At 43.5% G+C, this 25,181-nt stretch overlaps 1 protein-coding gene across 2 annotated transcripts; it reads right to left on the bottom strand.

Annotated features, from left to right (window-relative positions):
• Positions 1-849: 849 nt before the first annotated feature.
• Positions 850-23,370, bottom strand: EIF2D (eukaryotic translation initiation factor 2D). Of its 2 annotated transcripts, none has more exons than XM_072648015.1 (15): positions 23,024-23,370; positions 18,793-18,983; positions 16,769-16,852; positions 15,137-15,227; positions 13,361-13,468; positions 10,678-10,928; positions 10,078-10,195; positions 8,967-9,012; positions 8,444-8,547; positions 8,180-8,329; positions 7,718-7,807; positions 6,757-6,852; positions 2,922-3,042; positions 1,566-1,740; positions 850-1,043 (listed from the first exon to the last, which is right to left on the bottom strand). In XM_072648015.1, exons 1-15 carry the CDS (start codon positions 23,077-23,079, stop codon positions 970-972), a joined length of 1,755 nt encoding a protein of 584 aa, XP_072504116.1. In that variant the 5' UTR covers positions 23,080-23,370; the 3' UTR covers positions 850-969. The 2 variants fall into 2 exon arrangements, with proteins under 2 accessions (XP_072504116.1, XP_072504117.1); XM_072648016.1 differs by having other exon boundaries at positions 8,967-9,124; positions 10,100-10,195; positions 23,024-23,355.
• Positions 23,371-25,181: the final 1,811 nt, after the last annotated feature.

The following is a 25,181-nucleotide window of genomic DNA, read 5'->3' as shown; positions in this document are numbered from 1 at the left end:
CAGCCTGAGAAGGGAAGCAATCTGCTCAAGGGCACATAGCCAGGTAGTGAATAAATGGTTTTTGGATCGAATAGTACTAGGATCGTACACAGTCCCAGAGTAGCACCACGTGTAAATAGGACACGACTAGGGGTGCAAATAACACATAGTGAGGGACAGATAGGACTGCACAGACAAGGAGCTCAGCTACATAGGATTATTCAGTGGAACTCAATGACCTGATGCCGTTCCTGACTGGGCAGCTCTAGAGTTGTGGCCACAAATCACTTCACCAGATAGAGCCCTTCTTTGCCGCGGATGCTAGTTTGCCTCCATGGGTTGCCTTTACGTCCCCTGTAAGTCCTTTCTGCTACAATTTCTGTGTTTATGAAGACAAGAGAACTGAGTCCTGTCCCCTCTAGTAAAGACTTTAAACACCTGCAGGAGCCTTTCCAAAGACACAGCAGTTGGGTAATGGGATGAAGGCAGCCTGTCAAACATTCTGTGGAGGACTTTAAAAACTGGAGGAATTCCTCCTTCCTCGGTTTAGGCATAGCAGAGGCAGCCTGCCCTGAAACAGGACGGAGGAGGGAGACAAATGCTACCTCACTCCAGCCTCTTTTCTTCTGTAAATTTAAAATATACTTGATTAAAGCTCAGCAATACTGGTTTATTTTCTTCAGAAGGATTATGAAGATGGGACTTAGGGAAATTTCCTTACCTGGGAATTTCCTTTGCCAATGAAATCTCAGGTCAAGCATTTATCCCTTCTATGAGAGAAATCACTGGTTACAGAAGAGGGGAGTGATATATTTGGAAATGAGGGTGATATGAAAATAAAAGCAATAAAAGATTTAAAATATATAGGAATAAGGAGCATGAGAATAAAAATTTTATTTTGGTAAAGAATTACATTTCATCCTCTCAAAAGTTGAAAAGTCACAAATTACCAGCTCAGAGATTTAGATTTCCCAGAAATGTGTAATTTAGTCATGACTTCTTCTTGCCAGTCTTGGGGGCCTTTTCCAAACCTTGGATATATTTTCGAGGGATGTTATATTCTTCTACAATGCAGAAAAGGCAGACAGACCTCTAAGCTTGGCAGCATCAAAGGCTCTCTGCCAATCATCCCCACCCCTCAGCATCTAAATGCTAGGCAGTTCTTTCCCCAGCCCCACCTCTGTTGTTGCCCAGCTAAGCCACCAGCAGCCCAGCTCTGAGTGTTCCTTGTTTGCCAGTCTTTGCACATTCAGGTATCAGCAGCCAACACAGCTCTCTTCTCTGGGATGCTACCCATGATTAGTGGTTCCCTTGTCTACAGCAGGTCCTCGGTACTTTAGGACTCCCTTTGTACTATAGCAAATGGTCCTGGTAGATGGCACTTTCTTTAGTCATTTTCATGTGTGCTTATCCTCTCCAAATAAAATGCAAACTCCCTGAGGGTAGGGACCTATCTTTACTTTCCCCCTCTCTCTTCTCTCATAGCACCTGGAGTCAAAACAGGTACTTAGCCCTAGATGAACTGATTGACACCGACTCACTCTCAGAAGACCTAGACAAAGCCTAGCTGAGGGGAAGATGCTCACCAAGCAAGAGCCGACTTAGATGGTTGATCTGATTCCCTTGGATTTGGACCTGAATGGCATCCTTAGCCCCTGGGACAGGGGTGATGGTGGCACTGGCCTGGCCTCGTTGCTGGAGGATGGCAGCCACAGAATGTGGGTCAAGACCAAAGACCTCCAGGTTCCGGATCAAGGTCACCTGTAGATGAAAAAAATCAGGATGGAAAGCAAAATATGCACATGCACACCCATGCACACCCACGCCCACCCATACATTCTTCTGACAGGTAACTCTGCTGCTTGCTCCTCCTTATGTTGGAGGAGTATTTGTCTACCTTGCAAGTACCTCCAAAACAAGAAAGCCCCAACCAGAAGCTACCCAATCCTCAAAATTTACACACACTTTTTCATTGTTTACAAATAAGGGTGTGCCCCTCATAAGAATGGGTTGAGCAAAAACATTTTTTAGAAGACATTCCCCATGGCTACGAAAACAGGATGTCATACATAATGACACAGACACAGACCCTTCGGATTACCAACTGGACAGTGACTCAATTAGCCAGGGTCTAAGACATTGTGAAAAGAACACAAACGGGAGCTTAAAACCTGCCAACATGGCTCCAGGACTGAGTTTTTGGTTTGTTTATTTTAACTTTTTGAGCCAAGCACTCAATGTGTTTGCACAGGATAAGATGGTGGAGAGTGGTGTTCGTTTATGTTTCCTTCTGTCCAGCACCTAACTCATACAAACTTAAATGGCAGGTAATGACCTCAGGGGCTATGGCTGGGAAGGTTCAGCAGAGAAAGTGAAATAACCTCAATGAGTCCGGTGACTGGTTTATGAGAAAGTGTGTGGGGCTTGTTCTGAAGTTATACAGGCAGATTTCAGTTATTTAAGAAAAACCTTCCTGAGAATCAACCCTTAACCAGAAAGGCAATCTCAGATCACAAAGAGAGAATCCTCTCTTCCCGCAGCGTAGAGCCAACTGCTCTACACTGTGTAATTCAGTAAGGTTCCTACTACCTACATGCTCCCAAAAACCTTCCGTAAAGAAGACTAAGATGGGGACAAGACGGCTTGCTACCTTCAAGGATCTGAAGGTCTATCCTATGGTATAGGGACTAGATTTGTTCTGCCTGGCCCTAGAAGTGAAGTTGCAAAGGAGCAGATTTAGAATTTGGTATAAGAAAAAACTTCCTACCAACTGGAGTAGTTGAATGGAAGAATAGGAAGCCTTGGTAGGTAATAAGTTCCCCACCACTGGTGGTTTTCACATAAAAGCTGGATGACCACCAGGCCTGCTCAGGAAAATGCAGAACTATATGACCCTCCAAAGTCCCCACAAATTTTGGGGCTCCATGAAGCTTCTTTTTTACCTTTTTATTGCATGCTCTCTGTGCTAAGGTGATATCAATTGGACAGATTTTTCCTTTCTTCACAATAGGCTCTTGGCCATAAAAGGTCACTTGATAGGCAGGCTTCAATCTCTGCAGGCACCTTAAATAGAAGGGTCAACAAAGGTCAGAGTCCTACAGTCAGGTGGCCCCCAGGCACAGGGCATTCTCTCTCCTCCACTGGGCAGAGAGGTTATGCTCTGAAAGCTTGATCTGTTCTCAGTGAGCTAGTTCTCTGGAAATTTACCTAATCTATTTAGCAGAAGTATCCAGTGGACAAGAAGCAGCGAGAAGCTGTCTTCAAATAGTTTTAGAAAAGCACCTTCTCCTCAATTGTCTCTGTTCCTTTCTGCCTTTCTCTAGAGTCCCATCTTCTAATCCTTTAATCATTATTCATGTTGTTCTTTCTCTTACCCTCCCTTCCTCATGGGTGCTTTCAAACTATAAACATCCTGAAGATAAATGCTCTTTATAAGGTCAACAGCTCAGTGTGGTATTGGGAGGGTGTGTGTACAGAAACTGATCTCTCCAGAAGTCACCAAATCCAATGGCCTTTTTACAGTCCTCAATCTCACTGCCACCTGGACCTTCTGACACTGGTGACCAACTAACTCCTCCTACAGATACTCCCTTCTTCCTTAGCTTCAAAGGCACCAAGTGCCTTTCACGGAGCTGGCCTACAGTTCCTAATAATCCCTTTCATGCTCCTTGTCTGTGAAGGATCTACAAAGATCCCTCTTCTCTTTCTCTATGCTCTCTCTTTTGTCAGCTACAGTCACCCCTGTGATCTCAACTCTCATCTCTAGAGAATTAACTCCAAATATATCCTTCTACTCTTGACCTATTTTCTATGCTCCAGACCCATTTCTCCAACTGCTGATATAGCTAGCACCTCTACCTTTGTATATACAAACACATCTCCACACACATACATACATATATGTGTACACATATGTATGTATGCATGTATATGTAGGCCCACAGTTTACCACCCCTAATGTTCAAAGTTTTGGGGTTCTCTCTGGGCTTTCCATTCGCCCTCTCACATACACTCAGCAGGTATTACTGTTTCTGTCTCTGTAGTATTTCTCTAAGTTGTTGCCCACGGTCATCACTATGGATGCCTGGACCACCCATCAGATTATTTCAGGGGCCTCCCAGCAGGTGACCCTGCCTCTGCTCCCCACCTGTCTTTTCTAACAATGCCAGAGTCACCTCTGGGTCTGGTCATGTCATAGTTTATTTATGGCCAACCATGTGATGTCTAAACTCCTGGGTTGGGCCTCTAGGCCCTCCACATTCAGGCACACCCCCCTGCCCCACTTCTCCAGTTTTTCTTCCCAGACTCCCTCCATACACTGCACTCTCTGCCATGCCCCCCCAAACCTGCCCTGTGGGGCTCACACCTTTATTATGCCTTTGTTCCCACTGTTTCCTATGCCCAGAATTTCCTTGCCTCCAGTTTTTCAAAGGAATTTCTATCCCTCCTGGAAAGTCAAGCTTAATATGATATGGTAGGCTCTGCTACTTATTACCTGTGCAATTTTGGACAGGTCACTCTCTGGACTTCAGTTAACTCATGTGTAAAATAAAGTTGGACTAGGTGAACTCTAGGGTCCCATGCAGTTCTATATATGATCCTTCAAAGCATGCATTTATTTTACACCTCATGAATTTAACATGTAATATCATGTACACTTCTCTTGTGTGTTAACCCCTTATACCAAGCCATAAGCTCAAGTCTTCTGTAAAATTTTTCTCCACCTTCGTAATGTTTGATGACCCTTTAAAAAATGTGATGTGGGCAGAGCCAGGACGGTGGAGTAATGGCAAGGACTCACCTGAGCTCTCCCAAATTCCCCTCCAAACTTGAAAATAATGCCTCAAGATGAATGCTGGAGTGGCAAAACCAACAAAAGGAAGGAATGAAACAATTTTCCAGCCCAAGACAACTTAGAAGGTCAGCAGGAAAGGCATGTATTACTGGAATGAGAGAGGAGTGTGGCCTAGCACAAGCTTTGTCTGGCAAAGCCAGTAGCACTTTGGGGGCAAACATATCAGCAGAGGTTCCGGAGCCCTCAGATCACAGTCAGTAAGGGGGATCGAGAACTTGTCAGAAGAAGATTACAGGCATCCTTCTGCTGGCACTAGGTGCCCATACTCACTTCTGGGTCACAGTCTCAAGGCAAGGAGGAGCACTAGCACACTTAGAATGTATTGCTGCAGAAAAGTGAGGACCCTGTTTGAGTTTTTCTCATGGTTTCTCCCATTCATTTTAATTCTTCCATGCAACATGACCAAGGTGAAAATGTATTTAGTAAGAATGTATGTGAAGAACCCACATAAGATTGTACGCTGTCTCAGGGAGGGAGGGGGAAAGAAATCTAAGATATATGGAAGTGATTGTAGAAAACTGAAAACAAATAAATTACTTTAAAAAAAAAGAAATATATAGTAATTATAACTAAAAAATTCTTACAGCAAGTTCTTCTGATAAAGTTCTCATTTCTCAAATATATAGAAAACTGTGTCAAATTTATAATATAGGTCATTCTCCAATTGATAAATGGTTAAAGGATATGAATAGGCAGTTTGAGGATGAAGAAATCAACGCTATCTAGTCATGAAAAAATGCTCTAAGTAATTATTGATTAGAGAAATGTAAATTAAAACAACTCTGAAGTACCACCCCGTACCTATCAGATTGGCTAATATGACAGAAAAGAAAAATGACAAATATTAAAGGGAATGTGGGAAAATTGGGACATTAATACACTATTGGTGGAGTTGTGAATTGATCGAACCATTCTGGATAGCAACTTGAAACTACACTCAAAAAGCTATAAAACCCTTTGACACAGCAATACCTCTATTAGGTCTATATCCCAAAGAGATTTTTTTAGAAAAGGAAAAGGACCTCTATGCACAGACCCATTGGTCTCTATGTACAGAAATATTTATAGCAGCTTTTTTTGTGGAAGCAAAAAATTGGAAATTAAGTGGACGCCCATCAATTGAAGAATGGCCAAATAAGTTGTGGTATATTGTGGGTGCAACTCTGCCTCACTTAAACCCAATTTATGCATAAATCAAATGAAGAAATGATGAGCAGGATGCTTTCAGAAAAACCTGGACTTATATGAACTGATGCAAAGTGTAATGAGTCGAACCAGGAAAACAGTGTACACAGTAACAACAATATTGTGCATAGAACAACAGAGAACGACTTAGCTATTCTCAGCAATACAATAATCCAAGACAGTCCCAAAGGACTGAAAAAGAAAAATATTATTCACCTCCAGAGAAAAAACAGGTGGAATCTTAAATCAAGTCAAAGCATACTTTAAAAAAAAATTATCTTTCTTGCTTTTTTTTGGTCTGTGTTTTCTTTCACAATATGACTAATATGGAAATATGTATTGTATGACTACACATGTACAATCTGTATCAAATTGTTTGCCCTCTAAGGAAAGGGAGTGTGGGGAGGAAGGAAGGAAAGGAGGGAGAGAATTTGAAGTCAAAAAATTTTTTTAAGTATTAAAAATTGTTTTTACACGTAATTGGAAAAAAATTTTGAAATACAAATGAGATGTAATCAGGTGACACAAGTGAGAGAAAGAAAGGGCACAGAGAGAAATTAAAGAAAGCTAAGAAAGAGGGAGCAAATAAGCATTTATATAGCACCTACTATATGTGCAGTGTGCTAAGCACTTTTTTTTTAAACAAATATTATCTCATTTGATCCTCACATCCACCCTGTAAGGTAGGTGCTATTATTATCCCATTTTATAGTTGAGGTTATGTGAACCTCTATTACCTTTCAATGAGTTTATCCCAAGAAAGCGTCAATATTGTGTGTTGTTCAGCTTTTTCCAAGATGCAGTCACACAAAATGGGATCCATCTTCACAAGACTAAAGGGAAGGGGAAAGAATGCTATTCAGAGTTGTGCTTTCTTGGTCTGAGGGCCACCTCCTAAAATTTTCACAACAGATCAAGAGTAAGATCATTTAGCAAGTAATATGTCACACAAAGGGAAGAAATCATGTCAGAGTTCCTAGAGGTAGAACACAGATCATGTTCAAGTAGAAAAATCATAGGACTGAGAATTTGGAGATCTGGGTTCTAGGCTTGGCTCTGCCACCAACTAGTTGGGTGACTCTACAGAACAATGTAGTTGCTCACACTCAGAGAGTGCCTTCCATTTTCTCCTTACAACAACAACCAGGGAAAGCAAGTAGGACAGTTTCTTCACATCACTTCTCTGGGCTCAGCCTCCCAGACTCTCATGTGGAAGGACCTTAGGAAGACACATGGACATGCAAGTGGTCATCCAGCCTCTCCCTCACTATCCTTGTTGACTCAGCCCATTCCATTTTTGGACAATTCTAATTGTTGGGAAATTAAACTTTATACCAAATCTAAACCTGCTTCTCTGCATAAACCCAATCCTTTTCTCTGAAACCAAACAGGACAAGTCTAATTCTGCTTCCAGAGAATAGTCCTTCAAAGACTTGAAGACAATTGTCTTGTTCCTGTTGAGTTTTCCACTATCCAAGCTAAATACTTCTACATCCTTTAACTGACTTTTATATGACCTAGTGCCCTATCTACAAAATCAAAGAGAAACCTATAGAAGATCTACAATGTTAGCATTCTCTGATTCATCTATGAGAACACGAACACACACACACACACACACACACACACACACACATACACACCCTCAGGGCAGCCTGGTTTTTAGGGCAAAAGACCAGCACATGCTTTTTTACTTACTTTTTGTTGTTTGCATCAACCAGATTGTTTTTCTTTGCATAGTCAATGATGATTGCACGGACCTCACTGCCTGAGAGGGTACTTCCCTTCCTGGGAGAAAAAAGAGGTACAAGGAGGTCAACTCAATTGTGGTAAGAACCATGTAAAACAAGGCAAGGACTTGGCTTTCTGATAGGGTTCTCTCCCCAACTTTCCTGCTCTATTTCCTTCCTGATGAAGTGGAAAGGGAACATGATAAATGACTATGGGTTGAACATTCTCTCCATTTCCATGAGATGCAGAGGAACTAGCTGGTAGAGGAAGGATTACAGCTAGACTTGGATAACAGAAAGCCAAAGGAAGAGATGGATGTGCTGGCCACCACGGAGAGCCGAGGTGAGCTGAGAGGAAATGTGGATCAGACTAGATAAGAGGGGGCATCAAGCAGACAGAGCTGGTTTGCAGATGTTCTACGCAACTCACGTGTGGCCAGATGCCTGGAAGAGGGAAGTCATGTTGGCTGGGATACAGTAGAGTGGTTCAATCTCTGGTGGGTGATAAGGCTTTTCCTTGGTATCCTCTTGGACACCCTGGGCAGTTGGAGAGGGCTCAGGCACAACAAAAGATGTAATCCTGAAACCGATTAAGGAAGGAAAGGCAAGAAAAAGCATTCCACACTGATGTCTAGACATCCCCATCCCAGGCAGACCCAGAGCTGCCTGGGACCAATGGGCCCACCACTCTCACCTGGGGTGTTTCCAGTCCACCGCCACAATGCTCTCCACACCTTTGCTCAATTCCTTCACCTGTACAATCTGCTCCTTCATCATGTGGTGCAGAAACTTGGAGAGCTGAGGGAGAGAAGGTCAGTGGCCAGGGCCAGGGGGCAAACCCAAGAACTTCATTCATACAACAAACATCTCTTGAGAACTTACTATATGCTAAGCTGTGGGGGGAACCAAGATGTCTGAGACATAATCCCTACCCTTTTAAAACTGGGAAATACCCTGTAGTGGGGCATATGTAGTAGTGACCAGGATAATGTAGGGGACAAGACTCTACACCAGCTGAGCCTCACTGAACCCACAGGAGATATAAAAGAACCAAAAAGGAAAGTGAGACAGACATCTATACCTCAGTGCCAGGCCCTGAAAAAGATCATACCGGGGACAAAGAGTTTCAAGGTTGGCCAGGGCTAGTTGGGCCACAGGGGTCCTCTAATTTTGCTTGTCCCTCTCCCACCAACAGTCAGACCAATAGCCTTACTTGCCTTTTTGTAGCTTGACTTCTTTATGTCCAACTGTTGTCCTTCAGGGCTAGAGACAGCAGAAATGCATGTTAAGAAGGGAAAGCAATAGTGATGGAGGCTTGAGCACGGAGTAACGATGCTGGGTGTAGGGACTTTTCTTCCCTGTTCTCCAACCCATTCTTAGGAGAGGTGGGAAAGGAGACAAAGTGAAATAGTTTCAAAGTGCTTCCAAGGACTTGAGGACGTTCTCAATGCCTCCCAGTCCTGGAGCCCTTGTTACCTAGGTTTTTGCTGTGGCTTACTATTAGACAAAAAACTAACACTTCTCAAGAGCCTCCCTAATCCAGCAGAATTCTGGCCCAAGTCACTGAAGTCTTTAACATATATTCCAAGCCCTGGCATTAGACAGGAGGCCTTGAGGAGACCTACAACTGACAAAAGCAGAATCACACGATAAAAATCATTAAAAACTGAGGTCAGACTCCTAATAACAGGGGCTTGGCCTCAAAGCTAAATAAGGTGTTTAATTTCTTTCTAAAGGCCTCCCAGATTTAATCCCTCTCTGAAGCTTTACATATGTTGGGGCACGTATTTGACTACCTGGAGGGCATCAGTTTTAGCTGTGAAAAAACTGGCAGAAAAAGCCTTTGAAAAGTGGAGCTCCTGAAGAAAAGGCTAACGGTGCTGCCGCTTCAATTCAACAAGTACGTGAAGCATCAACTGTGTGCAAGGCCTCGGAGGAGATTAAAAAAATGCAGCTCTTCCCTCGAATCTTACAATCCAATGAGGGGATTTCCTGCACAGGATCTTCTCCTCTTGTCAGGGCGGGGAAATATTAACCACCTGAAGGTAGTTTCAGGATATATGGGATCCTCTGTATTCACCTAAAAATTTCCCAGGGAAAAGTTCAGCCTGAATTCTAGACGATGGCTTCATCTACTCTGACAGGGAAAGGTAACTTTTTAGGACTTGGAATGCAGTTCACTGTCTGGGTCACTATGCCAACACCACTCTGCATCTTTTCCCAGCATTCCCCCACCCTCTTTCTCCAATCAAAGCACAGAAATGCCAAATAAGCAACAGAGACAGCCCCACTCATTGGTCTTCCATCCCACTCTGGTCCTCTCCATACCAGCAGGAAAACATGTGGCTACCCAGGAAAGTACTGGTGAGTAAAGGGAGGTCAGCCTTTGTGACCCGGCACTTCAGGGCATGGAAGAAACATCTCAGCAGCAGCTCATCCATTTGCTCTGGGAGAAAAAGACAAAAGCATATACTGTTTGTCAATGAGTGGTCTACAAGAGGAAGCTAGGGGCTGGACAAATGGTTCCCCCAAAAGCCTCTGAAGGGAATCCATTTTCAGGCACTGAAATGGGCACAACTCCCTGGGAAATGATCCCTTTTGACAGAGAAAACTGAACGAAAGGAAGATGTAATAATGACCCTAAGTTGTACAATCTCTCCAAACTCTGAGGACAACAACATTCCAACTTTGGTTTCCAGTGATCTAAATGGGTGGGCAGGGGGCCAGGGAAAGATGGCTGAAGCTGAAAAAGCATCGAGAACATGAGAGGAGTCAGAACTATGGAGACTGTGAGCTTTTCCCACCTCAAAACAAGGAGATTCCTCTCCCCATACCTAGGGGTTATTCTGTACAAAAAGGAGAACAGAGAAGAGCAGTCACATAAATGAAAAGGAGGAAAGCCCAAACTCACTTCTTCTAGGGCAGTACCTTGAAAGGTCTTGCCATCAGCTGGGTCCTGGTCCATTCCTGCTTCCCTCCACTCCTCGGTGGCTTCTGAAGGAAGTGCCTTATGAGCCATGCTGCTCTCTGCGTCTCCATGCAGGGTGAGACATTCCATGTCTCCCTGAAGAACAGAATCTACCTGTACTGGCCCCTCCTCTTTAACGTTCCCCCTACACTCTGGAGGATCCTGGTCCAACAGGGCAATGGAGGGTGGAGATGATTTGGCCCCAAATTGCCTGGAAAAAGGTCATGTGAGAAATTCAGAGCAGAGCTGCAGTACTGACTAGAGAACTGGAAGGCATTTCAGGGAATGCCGGAGCTAAGAGAAAGGGAAGCTGAAGGGGCAAAGTAGACTGGAAAGCAGAAGGTCCAGATTTTCATCCCAGCTGTATCTTGAATTCTTAGCTACAAAACTTCTACACCTTAAATTTCTCTTCTCAAAAATGAGAAAAGAATAATTCTTGCTTTGTCCCTAACTCAAATGGATGATAATAATGTAAACAGGGATGAAAATGGTTAAACCCAAAGCAGTCAAAGAAAAGGCAAAATTTATAACAGAAATAAAAACTAAAAAAGTAAGACATTAAACATATATCTTAATATACCAAATAATATTTGTAGTACCAGTATCCATACTTTAAAATATCCATACCTTAAAAAAAATTTTATTGGTTTTTTTTTTTTTTGTTTTCATATTGCCTAGATTGCCCCCATATCACCCTTTGCCTTCCCCTAATCTCAGACAGCCACCACTTGTAACAAAGATATTCTAAAAGAGAAAGAAAAAATAATTCAGGAAAACAGATCAACACATTGAGAAAATGTGACACCATATGCAATGATCCACATCTATATTAGCCATACATAACAGCTATATTCTTTTCCAAATTGCCCAATGTACCAAGAACCATCAACTATGGGGGAAGGAGCCATGGGACTAGTCCCACCTCTGCTATGCTCTCTGTGTGACTTTGGCTGAGTCGCTAACATTTCTGGGCCTTAGTTTCCTCCTCTGTGAAATAAGGGAGTTGAACGAAGTAGTCTCTAAGGAATTGTTAACACTCTAGGATTCCCCATGTAATATCAGGATTTATGACCAAACTGCCAATGAAGTTTGTCCCTCAAGGTTGCAGAACACTTGAAGAAAAGGTAACCCAAAAGGAAAAAATCGCATTTCTTGCTAAGGAATTCTCCTTTTACCACTGGTCAAATGTTGAGGCTCCTTTGTAAGTTTTCAAAACTAACTATGATCACACGCCATGGCAAGCTTGCATGTCTGCATGTGAGCTATGAAATACTGGCTGTCAGGAGTGGGAGAAAAAAGTGAATCTCAGGTCACTGGGAGAACTTGCTGATGCTGAACCAGTTGCAATCTACTTAAAATGGCCATTTTCACAGCACAAAGATTTGAAAAGGCAGATAAGAATAGACTGAAATGTTCACAAATAATTCTAAGGCATCTGGCAGTGGGGGAAGAAATCTGCTAATTCTCATTGCTGAACCCAAGACTGGAGAGCCAAAGCTGAGCAGAGCTGGTGGCTGTAAGAGCCCCAGCCAGGGAGTCTATAGATTACACTGACCAGTCAAAGAATGATCCTAATTAATATCTGCAATTAGCCCTCAAATCAGTGGACTCAAAATGCCAACCTAAGGCTATTTTAGAAAATACACTGTAAGGTGGGGGATAATGAGGGTAGAATGTCATATACATGGCCAGGTACAGTCACTGAATTGATTGTTTCTGCTTGTGCTTAACTGTTTTACTCTGCGACAAGGTAGGGCTCAAGTCCAACGGGAGGATAGGGTGTGAGCAATGGACAGATCTGGAAATGACTATGATAGAAAAATAAAAGGCATCGGTAAAAAAAACATTAAATATGAAAGCAAGAAAATGCACTGTGAATTATGGAATCTTTGTGCTAAAAGAGACCCTGGAGGTCACCTAATCTAATCCGCATCTGAACAAGAACATCCCTGACAATGGTTCATTGAGCTGCCATGGGAAGGTTTCCAGTGACGGGGAGACCACAGCTCCAAGAAGTGCCCCATTCCACTCCTGTGCTCTACTAGGATAAAGATATAATAGGCCAACACGCTAGCTGATTTTCTATTTGAGAAAAATACAGTTAGGGAACTTATTGCTTTTTCCATCACACTTAGCAAAAACCCATGAACTTCCAAGGAAAAAGTAAGAAGTAAAATAAAATGATGAAACAGGAATGTCAAAATACAGCTGGTTATCTTGAAAGTGATAGATGGGAGGTCTATCTGGAAACAATTCTGAACTCAGCACTCTCGTGTCACCAGGAGACAGCTTTTCTCCAGGGATCACTGTCATGTCCTCAGTTGACAGGTTCTGTGCTAGGCATTATAATCACTATGCCACCTTCAGTTTCAGCAATGCCTTTTCACAAAGAAGCATAGCTCTCTCTCTCTCAAAAGTCTTCATGCTAATTTTATGATGTGGGAAGGGACAGAAACAATTCTCTAAGTGAAAGGGACCTTAAAGATTACACTGGCCCATCTCCATCTTTCTTACAGATGAGAATTTCGAGGCTAAGAGAAGTCAGTGGTAAAGGCAAGATCACAGCTCGCATGGCTCAATCAGCAGTCTTGGGCTTTCTCTACTCCACTGCACTTCAGTAAACTGGAGAGACAATATACCTACCACAAATGGTCAAGGTAGGTATGGAGCACCGTAAAACCTCTCCCCTTCAGTCCAGAGGCCAGCATCTCAGCTGTAGACATGGTGGCCACTCCAATTGCAACAGGAGCCCTAAGGAAAGAAGATCAAACAGAATCAGGAGGATGCAGAACCTTTCAAGGGCATGTAACACCGAATCACTTCCACATGGCAAAAGAAGCACATCCCTGCTCATCATGGTAACATGGAGTCAGTTTTCAATTACCTTCAGGTGGCTTATTCATCAGAACTTTTGTTTCCAACCAGTCCTTCACCCTCTATGATTAAATGGCATCCCTGTAGATATCATCACTATCTAAGTTTACTCTTAGTCTGACCTCAGGTATACTCAGGTATCTGACCGCAGTTTCCACAGTGCCCGGCACATAGCAAGCGCTCCGTAAATGTTAGCTATTTTGTCATCATCAATCATTACAATCATCACCACATTTTATACTGCAAGGGCGAAAAAGCAAGAATACTAGTGGCTCCCTTTTAAACAACAAAAAAAATTTAATGCACTTTCCCACTTGCAAGGAAAGAATGAGTTAGAAACTTTACGCCAATACTCTGAACAAGTCTTAAAGGTGATACTACTCATGTCCATGATAAAGTAGGAAGCAGGAAAAAAATCTATCAAGCAAGAGCTAAATGGAGAAGCTCTATAGCTTTTCAGTTTCTCCTAAATGGGGTCTTTATAGAGTAGTTTAGCTATTGTGAAAGGTTGGGAACTCCTAGATTCTTAGATATAAGTATGTATATTCAACCATACCTTGCAAAATTCAAATATAAAAATGTTCAGTCTGCCATGTTGGATTATTATGCTTCCCTTCCCTTTTCTCACTGCTTCCTTCCAATGGCACAAATAATTAAGAGTTGATAACAATGACCATACATATGGCCACTGGCTGGATAGGCAGGGAGGGGAGATGGAGAAGTGAGGAGAAGAAAGAAGAAAGGAGTAGAGGGGCTATATAAGTCCTGGGAAGAAAGTTTAATGCCAAAAAGTGAATTGTTGTTCAGTACTTAACTCTGAAAAAGTTTCAACAAGACTTAATGGCTCTAACCACTCACTCTATGAGTTAGTTTCTACTGTATACAAAATCCAAACCAAAACATCCAGCTGCTTAAGTTCTAAAAAAGAGTGAGATTCCCCACTAGATTCAGAACTCAACTGAGTTAGAACTCAATATAATGTGACCTTATTAATAAATTCTCTAAAGGCCAAATTAACCATATCATCCTCGTTTCCCAGCTATCCTCCACCTTGACCGTGATACAGGGAATAAAACAAACGAGACCACCATCATTCTCTATTCACCAAATCAACTCTGGACAAGCAGACAAGTAAATATTTCCAAGGCTGCTTTAAGCATAGTACTTGATTCTAGGAGAATCCAGTGTGGGCAGGGCAGGCAGAGAACCACCAAAGCCCTGAAATTCAAGTCTTCCCTAGACTCTTCCTCTCCTCGCATCCCCTTTCTTCACCCACAGCATGCACATACTCTCTTTCCTCTCTCTCAATAGAGATGCACTAGCTGAGACACACGGAACTGCATACTAGGGTCACTTAACTGACCAGCTCTCCCTTACTAGGGAGGACCCAATCAAACTATTAAACTATCCTCTCATTTCTGCCCCTGTTTGCCTCATATGTTTTTATCTCCTTCCCTCCCCCCTCATAAAGTTGTCTCTTCCTCTGGTTCTCCCTTCTTCTCTTTCCTTATCTCCCCCAAAAGATGAAACTGGCTGGTATAATACCTGCTCCCGACCAAGGTGATGGCACAGAGGTCACCCTGCTGTACCTGAGGCAAACCACCAGGCGGCACCGTGAGCCCAGGCAGCATCAAATCTATAATACAAAACAGAGAAAAAAACATTTCTACCCAAAGCATTCCACTTGATTAATTTCTTGCTTTACCACATCAGTAAGTCACAGAACTTTAGAGCTGCAAGGGTCTTTGGATGTTACTTAGGTCAGTTATTTCAAAAACTTCTGGAATAAACTACTGAAGGAATACTTGAACATTAAAAATAAAAACATGGTAACTACCATTTTATTTACCTCAGGTGGTTTAGGCACAGTCCCATACACAGATAGGAGACTAAACCAAATGACCCAGGAATGACCTCTGTTCAATACCAAGACAACACTCCTCTGAGGTCATCCTTTGCTCTATTGCTTTTGAAGGGATCTAGAAAGATAAGCTGGAATTACCACCTAACTCTTAATGTCAACCCCAATAATGTCTTCTGTATGCTTTGATCAAAACCTGGAGGGAAAGGCATTCAAACTAAAGCCCCTATTCTAATCTTTAGGACTGGATACTGGAATATACTAAAACATGTCTTCACTAAAATGCAATCACATGCCCATATAACTTTCTCTAATCCTTACTATTTCCTGGACTCCTCTGATCCCTCTACCAGCCAGGGAGATTCTGAGGTTTAAACTAAGGTGCTTGGCTAGGAAAGGCTAGTTTTGACTAGAAGCATGCCCCATGACCTCATTGATTGTGGATTCCTTCTAATTCACACTTATTGCTCTGGTCTGAGGAACCCCCAAAACACTGACTTTTTCAATGCTGGAACAATGTCAGAGACCGTACAGAAGGAGAACAGAACCAAAACTGCCATTCTACCACTCGTTTAACCAAGAAAAGAATAGTGCAAATCGCACTCCTGGGGGACTCCTGACACTGACTAGGTATTTTTTACAACATTTGTTGGACTGAAATGAATTAGGAGGGGAGGCCGTCCTCCCAGCCCCTGCCAGACAGCTCTGGGAGGGTAAGTTTATATGGATATTTTTCTTCGAGGGGAAGGAAGGAGGGAGGGAGGGAGAGAGAGATATACCTAAGCATATCTTGTTTTCCATTCCAAAGGGAGGAGTGAGCCTGGGGATACTGAAACTAAGGAAAAGAGACTTCATGGAGGAATGATAAGAGTTCCCCATATTAAAAGCAGGCCAGCTATGGATCCCAAACTCTGATATGAAGTATATACAGAAGGAAAATTACCAATTTAATGCAAGATTGGCAAGATTTATGCCTGGTTTGAATTACCAAGAGTAATGATGACATTAAAAACTGAAAAAAATTAAAAACAGAATTAGACCTCCCTCCATGAGGATACAAGTTGTCGGCTGTATGATTACAATATCAGGAAATGAGGTTGGGAAGAGGAGCAAAGAATTGGGACTTCCAGATGAGCTTTGTCACTGCACTGTGACCTGTCTGCTTTATAACAGACTCCAGATACGAATTTGTGGATTCTTTTCAGTGAGTCTCATGAAAAAATCTAGACTCTCAATGCACTTCATGTTAAACCTCTTACTCCTTCCTTGGTGGAATTTTAAAAACAGCCTAAATGAATAGATGGAGACTTCCTTACCTGCTCCACCAACCAGCTTCTCCAGCACAGGAGGCCATGTTGTGAAGGCCGGCAGAAGATCAGGGTAAGACCATAAGGTGTACACTGTCCAAAGAGAAGCCCACAGTAATGAAATCTTACATTTTCAAGGAGTTCTACAGTCTTAAAAACACTCACAAGAACTATATCAAGTAAGCATGGGAAACATTTTGCCAATGAAAACACTGAGGCACTGGAAAATTAATGGACTAGCCCAAGATCACTTAGCTAATAAGAAGCAGAGACAGGACTAGAACCCGAGACTTCTGACTCTCAGTGCAGGGCTGTGCACTGTACATCACATTGCTCTGTGACTCATTAGCTACATAATTTATTTGGCCCTGATGGTCGTCTTGGCATATTAATTTTTCCGCAGCGATGTGCCCCATAAGTCTATAAGACAAGCTCCTCTGAAGGCCAGAAGTATGTTAAACTTCCAAGTACAGAACTGGGCCTTGAGGGCACTGTGATTCTTAGTCAAGAAGCAGACATGAGGCACTCACAACCCAGACATTAAGCTAAGGGCTGAGATTGCAAAGAAAGGCAAAAACCTTCCCTGCTCCCCCACTCTCCCTGCACATTCCATTTACCCAGTCAATCCAGCTTCTAAGAGACCTAACAAACTACAGTGTTGGGAATTGCTTTGGCTAGAATAAAGGAAAGGCCATTGGCTCAGCATCCAACTATGAGGTACATTGCTAAGGGGCAAGGGCCATCCCATCTGTCACAAATGCCCTTTAGATGTCCTCAATGGGTGGCTTCCCTTAATTTCTGTATCTATTATCAATAGTTAATTAGATTTCAACAGCTGTCTTTTTTACCTCTTTCTCTTTTCTGGGACCCAGGTGGATATTTTAATTAGGCACAACCCTTTTGAATCTTTTTCTCACAATATTTCTGTCCATCATGCCAGGGTGCTGAACAACAACGGAGGCCATGCAACCATGCTGAATGGATTCACAGCAAATTCAAGTTATTTCATTTAAACCAGGCCCTCAAGGTAATCTTTATGTTCTTCTCTGACTGCTGCTGTTCCCTGTTCCAAACCTTATATTCTCTCCTGGCCCCACTCTAATAAGGCACTTCCAAACCCACCGTTAGTAAAGCGCTCTTAGCTCTTAGCTCCCTACTTTACTGAAAAAACCCAGATTGTTCTGAACTCCCCCACCTCTCCCAATCCCTATCATTAAAAAACTTCCCATGGCTCTCAGCTTGACACTTGAGGTTTCCTAGAGTCACACTCCAAACTACCTTTCTAGTCTTATTTCATATTACTTCCTTCCATTCACTCCGTATTCCAGTCAAACTGGATTCTCAGCTATTTCCAAAACTTGACATTCCATTTCTCACTTCTTTTCATTCATAAAAGCCCCCATGCCTGTCATATACAGTTTCCTGATATCAGTCTTTAAGAACTGTTATCTTCCTTCAAGACTCCACCAACTCTGGGACCTCTTCTGATGCCCACAATTGTGAGCACCCTCTCCCTCCTCAAAGTATCTTAGGTTTACTTATTTGTGGAAAGATATCTCCTCCCTCCCCTCCAAGCTCCTGCAGGGCTGGAACTTTTTTGCTTTTGTCATTCTATCCCCCACAGTGCCCTGCATAGAACTGGCACATAATGAACATTAACTGAATGAAAAATAGCTAAGGAGAGACTTCCCCCTCTCTCCTTAAAGGGACATTATGAGATACTTCACAAAATCCTACCCTCTCAGGATGCCTGCTTTTTCTCTTTCACTTCAGAACTTTCCTTCCGATCTATTTCCTTCTATCTCCTTTCATACTAATTTCTCTTCTCTCCCTCCTTGTTCCTAATGTTCTAACAGTCATGAGAATTCTCATTCTAGTATAAGGAAAACAGAAGTTTGGAAAAGACTAAAGATGGGCAACTGGCTATTTTTTTTTAATTGTTCATTTGGTTTTGGGAGAATCAGAATGTGGGAGAGAGAAATGGGAAAGAGAACTAAGTGTCAGGTGAAGAACTACTGCTTCCATTTGCATACCTGTGGGATACAGAGCTCCCTTCAACTCAAACAGAACAGGGTTTCCACCAGTGACATATACATTGACTGCATCTCCTTTGTGAGCGTAGAGCTTCACAATGTTGAGCTCATCCTTCCCAGGCACTAGCTCTGAGAGCTGCTCTGGCCCAAAGGCAGGGAAAGCAGATGCCACATCAGCCCGAAGCTTCCTCCTACAAAAAGCACAGCCAACGTTATTAGAGGGGTGAATGCAGAGCAGCCTCCCTCTGACAAAGTGGGGTAAGGAAAATGACACACATCTCAAGGAAATACTGCTTCTGTAGTAGCACCTGAAGGTTTACCAAGTGCTTTCCTCACAACAATCCTGGGAGGGAGGAGAAATGGCAGACATTATCCTTGTTTTACAGACCAGGAACTGAGTCAGAGGGATGAAGTCACAGGTCACATGACCAGTAAATGATCAATTCAGAACTTGAACCCAAGTCTCCAGGCTCATGGTGCAAATCTGATTCTATTCACCACACTATCTCAGGGCATGACACTTGGTTCTCAATGCCACAAGGATTCCTTGTTTTTTCTCCTATCCCTAACCTGTCCCCATACAGTTTCCTGGGGAACAGAAATAGGCAGGAATGGGTCATCCTCTTACTTATGGTGAGGAAAATGGGCCTGGTGAGGTATAAAAAGTCACAAGCTGATAACAGTAAAAGCTAGCATTTATATAATGCTTAAAGGTTTACAAAGGACTTTACAAATATTATCTCATGTTGTCTTCACAACAACTCTAGGAGATAGGTTCTAGTATTATCCCCGTTTTACAGATAGGGAAACTAAGGCAGACAGAGGTTAAGTGACTTGTCCAGGTTCACTCAGTAAGTGTCTGAGACTGAATCTGAACTCTGGTCTTCCCAACTCCAGTTCTAGTGCTCTATCTACTGTGCCACTTGGTTTCCTAAACTAAAATGAAAAGACTCCTTAGCCCAGGGCACTTTCCCTATGTACCTCTTCTATTATTTGCCATGAAAACTGAGTCAGCCACCAGCATAAGACAATAGTATGGTAGAGCACTGATCTCAAAGTGATCCTTCATAATACTGCTTTGGCAGTTATAGATCTTTACTACAGCTTTTGCCACTACTTAACCCCCTGTGAATCTCATTCTCCACTTATCTACCTCCTCCCTTGACTCCAAAGGCAGCTTGCCCCCTTCCTAACTTCTTTATTTCTGTCACAAACTTTAGCATCCTTCCAGTAACCCAAGGTGTAAACCTCAGTATCACCTTCTTATTCTCACTGAACCCTCAGGTCCAATTAGCTGCCCTATCTTATCGATTCTACCTCTTTACATCACTCTTCTCTGCCCACTTCTCTCCACTCACATGGCCACCATGCTTATTCAGGGCCTCATGACCCCTAATCTGGGGTACTACAATCAACAGCCTCCTAATTAGTCTGTGTCTCCTATCTCTCCCCTTCTCCAGTCCATCTACCTCAAAGCTGCCAAAATGATATTTCAAAAGAACAAGCCTAACCAAGAAACTCCAGTGGCTCCCTATTTTCTCTAAGGCCAAACACAAACTTCAGTGACACTTAAAGTCTTCTTTAATCTAGTGCCAGCATTCCTTTCTAGGCTCTACCCATTACTCCCTCTTCATGCACTCTACAGGTTAGCCAAACTGGCCTTCTTGGCTTCTCACCTCAAACAAAAACTCCATCTCCCATTTCTGAGCCTTTCCACAGGTTGAGCCTGAACTGCACTGCATCCTAACCTTCACCTCTTAGAATTCCTCCTACCTTCCTTCCAAGCCCAGCTCAGGTGGCACCCCTAACAGGAGGGAGTTCTGTGACTGCCTCTCCCAAGAGGCTGCTGGTTTCCCCCACCAGTATTATACTGTAATCAATCAGCCAATCAACAAGCACTTATTAAGCATCTGTTGCTTGCCAGGTGTTGTGCCAGGCCCAGAGAATATAAATACAAAAGTAAGCCAGTCTCCTGGGAGGATACATCGTGTTCACAGACATAGGTCATATACAAACACATTACTTTGGGGGGAAGAGTCCAATAACTGGGGAAATCAGAAAAGGTCTCTTGAAGATGGACCTTATGTTGAGTCTTGAAAAGAGCTAGAGATTATAAGAGGCAAAGATGAGGAAAAAAATATTTGAAGAATGGACATACAAAGGCAGGGAAGAGAGAAACCACAGAATATCAGGGAAAGAAAACATGAAATAGATCAGGTCAGTTGGAGTAGAGTACACGAAGCGGAGTAATATGTAGGTTGCCAGAAAAGACAGATAGGCTGGTGTCAGATTGTGAAGGACTTTCAATGCCCAATTGGAGTTTTTATTTTAACCTAATGGCAATGAGAAATCATAAAAGCTTCTTGAGCTGGAGAATGATATGGTCAGACTTGGTCAGAATAGCAGTTTGGAAGCCCTGTCTATAGTTTACATTTACCTGGCACCACAATACCATTCCTGCCTTATGAGCACCTTATTCCCTTCCACGCATACTTCAGTTCAGATAAACTGGCCTTCTGGCTATTCCTCAAACATGGCACTCCATCTCCCATGATCCCTATATCTGTACTACCTGAATGAAGTCCTTCACCTCCCTCCCTCTGAATCCCTGATTTCCTTTAAGGCTCAACTCAAGCACCACTTTCTCTACCGTGAAGCCTTTCCCCGTATAGCAGCTGTTGGACTCTTCCCCTCAAAACCATATTGTATCTATTTTGTATATTCCATGTAATATTTATGTTACATGTCATCTCTACCTTGACACAATGTAAGTCTCTTGAAGACAGGAACTGTGGTCAATTTTGTTTTTGTATCCCAAGCACCAAGTGCTACATCTGGCACACAATAGGCATTTTAAAAGTTGCTGTTCATCTTTGCTTTTGAAAGAGACCAATAAAAGTGCAAACTGATTGGCTGCCCGGATAGACTGTAAACTCCTGGAGACTAAGAGCTGCCTTTGTAACTCAACACCCATCACAATACCTGGCATAAAGGCACTAATACTTGTCAACTGAAAGGTCAGGGAAGGCAACAAGCATTTATTAAGTGCCTACTATGTGCTACACTGTGCTAAGCTTTACAATATTATCTCATGGGATCTTCAGGACAACCTTGGGAGAGGCAGGTGCTATTTTTATCCACATTTTACAACTGAGGAAACTGAGGGGGATGGAGGCTACATGACTGACCCAGAGTCACAAAGCTAATAAATATCTAAGGCTAAATATAAATTCAGTTCTTCCTGGCACCAGGCCCAATGCCTTATCCACTTCACAACTTAGTGGCCTTAATTGTTTGACTGACTGAGAATCAAAAGTACTGAACTAACTCACTGGTTATTCTCAAACACTGAATTGGACCTGCAATGTCAGGTATTTGGAAGTTCCTTAAAAAAAAAAAAAAAGCAATAGGCAACTCATCTGTGCCTGCTTTTCCACAGTCCTTCTCTTCCACGTCTTCTCATACATTTATCACAAAGGGCCCAACCAACAGGGCACATGAGACTGCCCTTCCTTAACTCCTTCCATACAACCCACCCTTATTCTCAGTCCTAGAATTCCCGGCAGACGTTGTCTAACTCCTGTTTTTTCTTCAGTTTCACCTTGGTTACGTGCTACAACCAGCTCATGCACTTCTCCATTACCCCCTCTGTAGGATGCTCATCATCAGGGCCCAATGGGTGCGTTCATGAATGCAGAGGGATCTGTGAATTCCTTCAGAGCTATTAAAATTTCAGGTTTGCTAGCTATCCCTGGACAAACTTCCCCTATAAAATGAGGTAACTGGCCTGGACGATCGCTACTGTCCCTCCCTGCTCTCCAGGAATGTGACTGCTCGGCAACCCCAGGGTCTGCCAGCCTAACACCAGAACCTCCGTGGTACCAAACACGTTCATCCTTGGGTGGGGCAGCTCCTCCCAGCAAAGTTTCCTCTACAGCCCAATCCCCCTCCCAGTCCCTCCCACACCCGGCTGGGCCTGGAGAGATCTAGAAACCTCTGTGGCTAGAAAGGAAATGGGGGGGGGGGGGGCAGAGTGTAACACTCCCCCAGTATGCCCGAGCCTCCCCGGTCCGGTCCAACAAGCTCCTCTGGGGTTCACCGTCCCCCAGGTGCACCGAGCTCTTCTGGGGTTCAAGGCCTCCCGAGATTTCCCAGCGCCCCGCCCCTGCGGGCCCCCAAGCCCCCCCCCGGGTCCGAGGTCACTCCTTGGGCGGAACCGCCCGACCCTCACCTGTCCGAGCCCTTGAGCGCCGTATTGGACTTAACCCGAAAGGACTTAGCGAACATGACGGAGCCACGCCGCTGCCGCCGCTGCCGCCGCTGCCGCCGCCGCCGGGGAAACACAGCAGGGGGCGGAGGCTAGGCCTGGGCCGGGCCGGGCTGGGCTGGGGCTGCCCCGGCGCGCCTGCTAAGGAGGGGACTCCATCAGGGCCACGACCCACTCGGCTCCCGGCCCGAGGCCCTGGGGGCGGCCATGCTGGTCCTGCTCCTAAAAAGGCCCGGTCAGAAACAGAGGCAGAGAAACACACGCGGTTAGCGAGAGCGGCCTCGAAAGGCGGCCCCGCCCCTTCCGGCTACAGGCTCCGCCCCCTGGGCGCCACGCTCTCCCTCTTCCCCTCCCCCTCTCCCTCTCCCTCCTGTCAACACCTGCCCATTTCACCTTTCCATCCCTGCTGGTGGTGGGTCTTCCTGCCTCAGGTCTCTCCCGACTCCAGAACACCCCTGCCCCTCACCTGACAAAGTGATCTTCCTAAACACAAGTCTGACCACATCGACCCCCTCTCACCCTGCTTCATAAACTCCAGTGGGGTCTTGTAACTGTCATGTGGAAACTTACTGACTTTTTTTTGGATGATTCAGAAGGCATTTTGAGATCTTTTGGTATCCTAGAAATCTATATTCTTAATATTATTCCTTATTGAATAGAAATGAAGATGTGGGTAATATGCAAGGCTATTACAGGAACTGACCTGTCTCCAAGGCATACTCCCAGATTAGCTTCACTGGATGAACCTGTGATGTTCTTTTAAAAGCCTTTTTCTCTCAAAAAATGGATTATGGGGGCGGGATTTGATTGAAGGTTTTAATTATTTGGCCTCTGGTTTTCCCACCACTTATGCTCTAAAATGAAGGGGTTGGACTGGAGGGCCTCTGAAGGTCATCTCCCCCCAGCTCTAGATCCATGACCTTTTAATCTTTTGTTAGTTATTGCTTCCTGGGAGACAGCATGGAAGGGTGGAAAGAGTACTGGCCTTTGAGTTAGAATATTCTGGGTTCCAGTACATACTGTTGGACTGTGAACGATTCACTTTGTATCTCAAAGCCTCGGTTTTCTCATCTACAAAATGAGAGTAATAAAAACTAACACTTACATAGTCACAAAGAGCATCATGGTAGAGTAAAAAGAGTAATAGATTTAAAGTCAGAAGTCCTGAGTTAGAATTTTTCCTCCACCACTAGAGGTAGCTGGTGGTGAAAAGCAGTGGACAGAGTGTTAGGTCTGCAGTCAAGAAGACCTGAGTTCAAATGTGATCTAATATACTTTCTAGCTGTGTGACCCTGGGTAAGTCGCTTCACCATGTTTGCCTCAGTTTCCTCATCTTCAAAATGAGCCAGAGAAGGAAATGGCAAATCAAACCAGTGTCTTTGCCAAGAAAACCCCAAATGGGGTCATGAAGAGTATAATATGACTGAACGGTAACAATGACCCCAGACAACTCATTTAACTTCTGGGACCTCAATTTCCTCACCTGTAAAACAAAAGTATTGAACTTGATGACTGCTAAAGACCTTTCCAACTCTAACTCCAAGATCTTGGAAACTAGTCTTGAACCAAGAAGGCATGACTTCATGGATATGGACTGGATCTGGAGTCAGGCAAAGTTGATTTCAAATCCTGCCTCAAAAACAATTGCTGTGTAACTGGAGAAGTCACTTCAGATCTCCAGGTCTCAGTTCCTTATCTGTAAAATGAGGGTGGCCTTCCCACTCTAAATCTATGAACATCTGAACTAGTTCATCCTCCATATTTCTACATATAAAGGAACTGGCACTCAAAGACTTGAGATTAGTGCATGGTCACTCGTGCAGCAAATAAAAAAGCCAGGATTCCAACCCAGCTAAGTGACTTCAAATCTAGCACTCTTCCTTCTGTTCTATGCTATCCCCAGTGTGAGTCCCTATTGCCTCAGGAATTAAATACAAACAGTTTGGCTTGGTGGGGGTGGGGCTAGGGAGAAGAGACTTCAAAATCACCCCACCCCATTTAGCCCTGATATATTTATTAAGGAAGAACACATATGGGTTATGGACTCCATGTGAACAAGGTCTGAGTTCTTTCTTAAGTGGGATAGGAAAACTGTTCAGATTGTTTGAGGGACTTAGAAACA

Source organism: Notamacropus eugenii, chromosome 2, assembly GCF_028372415.1.
Source record: "Notamacropus eugenii isolate mMacEug1 chromosome 2, mMacEug1.pri_v2, whole genome shotgun sequence".
Lineage (NCBI taxonomy): Eukaryota > Metazoa > Chordata > Mammalia > Diprotodontia > Macropodidae > Notamacropus > Notamacropus eugenii.
Note: the sequence above shows the minus strand (reverse complement) of the source record. Positions and strands in the feature narration are given on the sequence as shown.

Bases quoted from the DNA above. Each gene is read 5' to 3' on its own strand.
- EIF2D (XM_072648016.1), bottom strand. From the start codon at position 23,079: ATGTTCGCTAAGTCCTTTCGGGTTAAGTCCAATACGGCGCTCAAGGGC. The intron at 16,853-18,792 runs GTATGCAAATGG...CTCTTTGGACAG, and splicing joins GGGAGCTCTGTATCCCACAG to TGTACACCTTATGGTCTTAC. The intron at 15,228-16,768 runs GTAAGGAAGTCT...TTTGTATTATAG, and splicing joins GAAGCTGGTTGGTGGAGCAG to ATTTGATGCTGCCTGGGCTC.